Source organism: Lynx canadensis, chromosome B2, assembly GCF_007474595.2.
Source record: "Lynx canadensis isolate LIC74 chromosome B2, mLynCan4.pri.v2, whole genome shotgun sequence".
In the NCBI taxonomy this organism is placed as follows: Eukaryota; Metazoa; Chordata; class Mammalia; order Carnivora; family Felidae; genus Lynx; species Lynx canadensis.
Genome location: NC_044307.1, coordinates 100,122,541 through 100,131,360, shown reverse-complemented (window position 1 = coordinate 100,131,360; position 8,820 = coordinate 100,122,541). Strand labels below are relative to the sequence as shown.

The 8,820-nt window shown below is 46.9% G+C and overlaps 1 protein-coding gene across 1 annotated transcript in view; it reads left to right on the top strand.

Moving 5' to 3' along the window:
* The first annotated feature begins 563 nt into the window (after positions 1-563).
* The window catches only part of METTL24 (methyltransferase like 24), a 104,718-nt gene continuing 96,461 nt past the window's right edge, over positions 564-8,820 (top strand). Inside the window, exon 1 of the mRNA XM_030316149.1 lies at positions 564-881. Within this exon, the coding sequence (XP_030172009.1) occupies positions 564-881 (318 nt within the window). The remainder of the gene's footprint in view (positions 882-8,820) is intronic.

Genomic DNA, 8,820 nt, shown 5'->3' with positions numbered 1-8,820 from the left:
TTCTTGAGGGAGAGAAGTTGTAAACCCGAACCTAAGTGCGATATATTTTTATGCTGTGCTTAATGGCACAAACTGCTTGACAATCAGAACTTGTTCCGTGTAGCAAAACCTAGCAGCTCACCTACCTCCTGTGTTTCTTCAACAACACTAATGCTACAAAATGAAGTTACCAACCAGGACCCCGTTAGGAATGCGCTTTTTCTGGCCATGTAGCTTTTCAACTCTGCCTGGCGCCGGAGGCCGGGGTGGAGCCCCCCCCCCCACCTCCTCGGGGACCCCCCCGGAGCCCGGGTTCTGGCCCCGCCGAGCCTCCTGCACCTCCGCGACCCCACCCGGCACGCCGCCCCTCACCCCTTCCAGCGGCCGGCGCGCTCGGTCGGGCAGGATAAGGTTACGCCGAGGCTTCCTTGGACCGCGGGGAGGGAGGCGGGTCCGAGCCCGCGCCCCGGCCCGCGGGGGAGTTCCCACCGTGGGCGGCTCGGGCCCGCGGGGCCACATCCTCGCTGCCGGACGGGCGCGGCGTGCGGGCCGCCGAGCTTAGCCCCAGGCCCGGCCCCCCTGCCATGGCGCGGGAGAGGCCGCCCGGGAGGGGCTGCGGCGTCCTGCGCCGGTGTGTGGTCGGCGCCGCGCTGCTGCTCGGCCTGCGACTGTGCGCGGAGCTGCGCCGCGCCGGGCCCCGGCCCCCGGCCCGTAGCGCCCCGCCGGGCCCGGCTCCCGGGCCGCCCGGGCCGCACCTGCCGCCCGCGCCCGGCCCGCCCCGAGGCGCCAGCAGGAGGCAGGTGACCTACGTGCGCAGCGGGCGCCGAGCGCCTCCGGAGGGCGGCGGCAGCGGGACGCCGGAGCCGGGCTGCTGCGCCCCGCGCGGGCGTCCCCGCCGGAAGGTCAGTTGCAAACGGTGCAGTCGTGGGCCTTTAGACCCGACTCCCCTCCCCGACCGCGCTCAGAGCCCTCCGCTCGGGCCCGCAGGCAGCCCCACCGGGACCTTCAGGAGAAGTCTTCTGATTCTCCCAGCTCAGCCCTCCCTGGAGGCTCCAGTGGTGGCACCCTCCAGCGCCCAGAGACGAAGAGGGACTGAGCCGAGTCCATTCAGTATTCCACCGAGCGTCCACCGCGTGCCAGGCTCCCTGCAGGCTCGCATCCAGCAGTGAGGGACCAAGTCCTGCTCTCAAGGAGCTTACATTCTAGTGAGGAGGGGCTACGAGTGATGGGCAGGGAAAGGAAAAGAAAGGTGTTGGGGTTTTACTTATATTCTGTGCTTCCCCCGGTTTTCTCCTTGAGGCCTGGCAAAGCGAGGTGGGTATCCACCGTGAGTGGCTTTTCCTCTCTGCCTTCATCGAGGCGATGGAGATCCACTCTCCAGCCGAATTTCCCTTGAGTGCCGCCGCAGACGTTGGCATGGTGGCTGGCACGGAGCGAGAAGCCGAGCCCCGGCGCCTCTTGATGGGAAGTTAATTGGAACCTCAAGGACTGAAGTAATAACCTGGGTTTGTCTTACAGCATTCGACAGTGTTGCTCTTCCTACCGCATTAACTTCTTGGCTCACACCTCAGTGAGTGAGTGGTTCAAGTTTAACCTCTGGTTGTGAAGCCTCTGGCCTTCTTCCCTCCTTTTGGAGCTCAGTAATTTACTAGGTCCTTGAGGATGAAAAGATTAAGAACTGCAGGTATGAGCTTGCCTGGGCCTCACACCCATCAAGCCAACCACAGCCTCTAGGGCAACTTCTATCTGTTGCCTGGCTCACCCTCTTTTCTTTAAAACATCCCCTGTCCCCCACCCCCCACCTCTTGGGGAGAGGGAAAATTCTTCCTTTGACTCTGCTGCTTCCTGTAGCTTCCCAGGCTAACCTACTTTTCAGGATCACACCCCTGCCTTCCTTTCCTCCAAGGCTTGCCTCTGCGGTGCCATACCCCTGCTGTACTTGCCTGGCCATCAGTGTTACCTTCCTGGATAAACTCAAATACTTTTTCCTATCTCTGAAACCTCACTTCGCAAATCTTTTTTTTTTTTTTTAAGTTTATTCATTTGTTTTGAGAGAGGGAGAGAGAGGGAAAGAAAGAAAGAGAGAAAGAGAGAGAAAGAAAGAAAGAAAGAAAGAAAGAAAGAAAGAAAGAAAGAAATCCCAAGCAGGATTTGCACTGTCAGTGCAGAGCCTGACATGGGGCTCCATCCCATGAACCATGAGATCATGACCTGAGCCGAAACCAAGAGTCAGATGCGCAACCCACTGAGCCACCCAGGTGACCCCCCTGCTACCCCCCCCCCCCACCAAGTGAAGTCTTAATTTGCTCTTCCACTCCCTTCTTCATGCTCCTAATGCACTTTCCATGACACCATGTTATGTCTCCAGCACATGTCTGCCAAAGGCTTTCCAGGTCCCAGATGCTGTATCAGGTGCCGGGGCCCAAAATGAGTTCAAAGTCTGGTGAGGGCAGCACTCGGCTTGGGCCTCTAGTAATATGACTCAAGTTGTAAATAAGGTCTTGAACTCCAGCTGAGGAGTCAAAAAAGGCTAACCGTGAGGGGACATTTGACCTAGGACTTGATTTTCCTTAAAGGTTCAGGTTCTTTTGTTTCTATGTCCTCAGATGTCCCCATCAGGCCTGCCCTGCAGTTTTCCTCTCACATCCGCCCTCAGCCTGTGTTGTTTCTGTTGTCACCTGTCCAAGAATCACTCTTAAATCTTGGTCACCACTTGAGACAACAGTGTCTGTAACTGGGGCCTGTCCTGCACATGGACAGGGTTGGAATGCACAGACTCCGAGGGTCGCTGGAGGGGAGGTTCACATCCATCCTTTTCAGGAGTCTGCAGCAGTGATGCAGGGGACAGTGGTGGCTTATACAGGCTGGTAGAAATGGAGGTGTGCAAAGTGGTCTGATCCTGGATGTGTTTTGAAGATGAGGGAGGGAGGAGAGGTTTTTGTTGTTTAGCTTTGGGTTTGGGGGGGAGTGGACAGAAATCAGGAGGTTGGATTTAAACAGGTTGAGTCTGAGGTAACCTTTAGACATCCAGGTGGAAATGTCAAACAGGCAGTTGGACGTATTAGTCTAGAGTTGGAGGAAGCATCCAGGCTGAAGAGAGAGATGGGAGTCATCAGTGTACAGGTGGGACTAAAGCCATGAGACTGTAGGAGATCAGCTAGGGAGTGGGGGGTGGCTAACACAAACGAGCGATCTGGGTCTGAGCCCTGAAGCTCAGTTTTATTAAAATTAAATTAGAAAAAAAAAAAAAAACAGAAGGAAATATGTGCATAGAGTCTTGCATGGGATAAGCACTCAATTAATGGTAGCTTTAATATTCACATATCTGTCCTGGGTCTTTAGCCTCAGCCGTTCCCCAAGTGTAATTTGTTGTAACCTATTTCCATTCCTTTGGCTGATGCTGATTCTCTTCCTTGCAAGCCTTCCATCCTCCCTTCCTGTGATTCATGCCCTTTCCATTCTTGACCGCTCAGGTCAAGGGTCATCACCTGGAAACCTTCCCATATCAATCCTACTTCCATGCCAATCTTTCCCCAACTGGGGATGATGACAAATGCATCCTGGTTTGTCATTTGCTTTGTACATGTCGCATGGTAATCCATTTCAGATTGACCGTTTTGTCCCCACAGTTGTGCTTGATGGAAAGGATTGTATTTCCCAAAATGACCCCTTGTAGATGCTTACTCCTGAGACACCGGTATGTAAAAAAATATGAGAATCTTACTATTTCAACCTATGATGTGTAACTCTAAATGACTTTGGTTAAAAATATATAAGAAAGGACTGAGCTTATTGCTATTTTTAAAGTACTGCTTAATTTTTTAGCCTCCTAAGGAAGACTCTTCCCTGGATTTCTTTTTTTCCCCAGCTCTCTATTTATTTACTCTTCTTCAAGATATACATTCTAACTTCGTCGCATTCCTAGCTAGTGGGAATCTTGAATGTGTTTCATTTTCCCTTTTTTTTTCAGTTGAATTAAAATGTTCCTCAAAACCGGAAAGACCAGTTATCCAATCTGTTCTCCCACTTTTGGAAACAGAGTTTGCCATCCCTTATCGATCTTACTCCTTTGTAGCCTCCTGTCCAGATGTGCAATATAAGCTGAATGCACCATTAAGTAATTGACACCTAAAGTTCGGAAATTATGCGTTAAAAACCTTGGATCTTATTTAAATTTTGCTTGTTGAGAATAACGGTAAACAATGCTATTTAGGTTCTTGGTTACTTTGTGGAAGGCACCTACCAGATCCGTGAAGGAGAAAAGTTCCATTCTATTTTGAGGATGGCTTTTTGGGTGGATGAAACCTGCATGGAATAATTGGGTTGTGGAGGGTTTCTTGTCAACGTGCTTCCTTTGCAGGTGTTAGAGGCACAAAAATTCAGCAATTATATTGCCACTTTAATCATAGCTCGTGCTTCTCTTAAAGAAAATAATCTGTTATAAAAAAGAAAAGCAAAGTGCGGTCCTCATATAATTCTTTCCCTCTTTCCTCCTCCCCTTCTTTCAGAGTCATGCAAGAAACTAACTCTAAATATTACATCTGCTTTCACATTAGAGGTCGTAGCCTTAGAGCACTGTGAAATCGGGGCAAATGATACATGGTGGATAAAAACTGTCTTTTTTCATTAGGGCAACCCTAGAACCCATGCATTTTGGTATAGACAGAAGCTTTCCATCAGAGCTCTTAGGCACTAGAATCTGCATACTACATATGAATAAAAACGTCGCTGTAATTCTTTTCCTTCCCCCCATTGCTGTGTTTCTTTCTGGTTTTTCTGTCTTTGACATTGCTGTAATTCTTTTCCTTCCCCCCATTGCTGTGTTTCTTTCTGGTTTTTCTGTCTTTGACATACACTGTGATCACATGGGCGAAACCTCACATGGGTGAGGACTAAGATACGGCCTCCATGATTTATGCTGCTTTCCACAGTCTTGAGTAGATGTTTCTCTTACAGGTTAGCAATCCACCTAAAAGGCAGCACCACAGTACGTGGCTCATTTGCACAGGAGAAGCACTCACATAGGAGCCAAGCTTCCTGAAGAAATTTTTTCTGTCTTATCAGAGATATTTTACTTGACATTTAATATGTTGGAGAGAAAAGTGGCTTCTGAGTCACAGAGCCAGGGAACCAGCAATGTGCTGGATTGGTTTGTTAGTTACAGATCCTTTGGAACAATGTGTCAGAAAAGAAAAAAAAAGCTGTTTCCTTTTCTGAATAACCATATGGAAAAATTCAGTCGTTCTTCCTCACTTCTCATCATCTTAGTTTTATAATTCTGTGATTTTCATCAGGAGGGAAGAGGAAGATGCATAGTAGAGCCTTTGATATATCCAACTGCCTTCAAAGTCCTTACTCTTTGCAGAACCCTTGAAGGTAGGTTTGAATGGCTTGTAAAATATGGCCCAGCGGTAGTTTCCAGCTGCTTAGATTTTTGCTGTGCACCTACAACTCCTGTCCTTCAGGGAACAACATTAATCAGTCCTCTCACACTGTCCTCAGGAGGCAAAGCATTTTCATTTTAAACAAAGTCATTGAGGGTAATTGAATGAGCTCCAGCAATATGTGGGTGTGAAATAGCAGTTGCTTGGTTTCACAGAGAAAAGCAGGTTTTGATTAAAACTTGGATGTGCCTCAGATGGAGAATAGACCTCCGCACGCCTTCTAAACCCCCACAGTTCCTCAGAGAACATTCTGTGGGCAAAGGAGCTGGTAGTGGAGGCTCCACTGTTTGTCAACAAGTGGTGGTGGAGATGTTAGGTGCAATGTGTCCAGTCCATTTTCCGAGGACAAGAAAATCCTGTCAGTTTTCTCGAGTGAGGTTTCCCTTTTCGTCTGCGAAGAGAATCAAGAGTTGTGTAGTCAAACTGGAGACTGTCAAGGGTGATGGGCATTTGAGGTTTTCCATCTACGCTATGACACCTTTGGAGTACTTCTGCCTCTAAGGAGTTTGGCTCTTTATTCTGTGCTTCATAGAAAGTAACAGGAGCCTGCTTCATTTACCACGAGACACACACAAAAGCAGGAATCTACCAGCGTTGATAAGCTTCTTTTAAAAGCAGCCCTTAGGTTCTCTAGAGACCTCACGCGGGTCCCCTTAATGGCCTGTGGAGTTTTCTGCTAAGAGAGGGTGGGAGGATTTGCTGTACAAGAGCATTTTTATCCTGTCAAATGATCGAGACAAAATTTAGTTGTATGAGCCTCACGGTCTAGGACCATGGGTAATAGCAAGCTGGGTTGTTGGTGAATGGCTCAGGCAGTAGATCTCGCCCGTGAAGAATTTTATTTGAACCGTACAGTTTTTTAAGTATTTGAACATTAATATCATTCGATGGGGCCTACAGTGTCCAGTGGAACCCAGCACAGCACTCTCTCCATTTGCATTACCTGTCTGATCTCTGAACGCATTTGAAGTTGCAACCTCTTAGCCAGACGTCAAAATTGATCATCGTTTTTCCTAAGAAGTGACCGGCAATGTTAATGCTGCTAAGCTCAATGACCACACGGCGCAGAAAAACTAGATACGCAGAAACCAAAGGGCCTTTTTAGTCATTCCTAGTCAAGAAAGATGAGTTACTAAAGGCTAGAGTTGGATAATGGGGAAAGATGGTACAGCAGTATACTTGGTTAATGTAATGTTCTTTTGGTTATAAACAAGAGACAATGGACTCTGACCTAACTTAAGCAAAAAATGCCAAAACAAACAAAAAAAATTAAAGACATTTATTGGGAAAACCTTGAGAATTTCTCACTGAATTGGAGGAAGAGTTAAGCGACCACTATGTGCAGGGGGAAGGAGCAGGGTTGCCCAGGAAATCCCAGGTCTCCTTGACCTTTTCCCCAAAGTGTTACTGTAACAAGACTGGCCTCCCTCAGCTCCAGCTTACTGTCTTAGGTACTCACCTTGGATCAGTCAGCTCTAGCCACAAGCCATAATCATAGCCTGGGAGCCCCCTCCCTGTTCCAGAAGCCATTCTTGGAGAAAGGGGAAGCCTTCCCTAAGTTACCTCAAGAAGTCAAGTCCTTGGCATTCCTTAGCTGTTTGGTATAGTTATTGTACAGTTTTACCCTTAAGGTTTTGCTTTCCTCATATTCTAATATTTTAACTAGTCCAGTTCAGGGATCTTGAACCTGAGCACCCAGAAGCAGAGTTTAGGTTTGTTTGTTTGTCTTGCTTTGTTTTGTTTGTTTTTTAATAAGCCTAGCATCTGTGCCTCTGTGTGTATGTATTTCTCTATCGGTTAACTATTTCTCTGTCTAGATATATTCTTATAGATAACCTTTTTTTTTTTTAAATGTTTATTCATTTTTGAGAGAGAGAGACAGAGCATGAGCAGGGGAGGGGCAGAGAGAGAGAGAGACACAGAATCTGAAGCAGGCTCCAGGCTCTGAGCTGTCAGCACAGAGCCCGATGTGGGGCTTGAACTCATGAATTGTGAGATCATGACCTGAGTTGAAGTCGGATGCTTAACCCACTGAGCTACCCAGGCGCCCCAGATAACCTTATTTCCATGTAGCGTTTGGCAGTAAGTTGGCACCTTCTGCATATTACTCATTTTAAAAAAATCATTTGGGTATATGCACACAAGATCTTTGTAGATGCAACATTTTTCCTTTTATTTTTTTTTAAGTAAAAAGTAATTTGTGGGGACTTTTAATAGAGAAAGTAAGTGTGATCAGTACGTAGCCCATTATCCCAATTAGGGTTCTCAAACTAAAGCTAGAGTCTTATGTTTTTTGTTTCATTTTTTTTTCTGTCAATGCAGAGAGTTGCTCTGCAAAAAAAAAAAAAAAGAAATCTGAAAAATTCTTCACAGCATCTAAATATTTACACTCCTGTTTGCAACTGGCTAGTTTGAGTCTTTTTAATATACGATTACTTCTGTATCAGGAGTCTCTCGGTTGCAAGTGACGGAAGCCAACTGAAACTACTGAGAAGAGGGATTCACTGGAAGGGTACTTGGGTAGAACTGAGGGAGAGGTAAACCAGAGAGGCTCTGGGAACTTGACTGTGGACTAAAATGAGCCCTAAAGACCTTAGTCATCCCTGTTACTTGCTACCCAAGATGTAGCAGGTATTAATCGTTCTTTTTGACCACACCTTTGAATTTCTCTACTGTATTTGAGGAATTCTTCACCTTTCTAAGACAAAAAAAAAAAAAAAAAAAAACACCAGAAAAGAATTTCCCCATTTTTCCTTGCACCGAGAATGCATTCATGCAACCGAGGCCTAGCATTCAGATATACCTGCGTGAGAATATGGTTGTACCTTAGAGATTCAAAGAAACAAGTGGCATGATGGCTGTGGAGTAGAAATGGTGGCCGACTGGAGGCATTCCGTGTCCAGGTTGGTGAAATGAGCCATAGAGTCTGTGCCCAGCAGTGGGGCAGTGTAGTCTACACTGGCGAGTAGGGTGGTGTTCCTGCCCTTGAGATTCTGCAAGCTAATAAATCTTTAATCAATTCCTTTTCTACTTAACTAGCCAGAGTGGTTTCTATTGTTTACAACTAAGAACCTTGACAGATCAATAAATTAGAACTGGCAGTTTGGAAGGTTACAACTGTAATTTTCTCTCTCCAATTTTGCTTGGTCTATTTAATTCAGATTTTAGAACATGATGATTGGGGTCCGAGCGAACTATGGGCCGACGGATCTTTCCCTGACAAGATAATAACATTTAGCTTCAGATACTAAATTACACAGATCTGCTAACTTATCACGAGAGACATCAAGCCCTTTTTCATGGCACCATTTGTTGGGGGTGTCGGGCAGGAGGGGGCCAGTTTATGCTGTGATAACAAACAACCTTCAAATCTCAGGGCTCACACTAACAAAAGTTT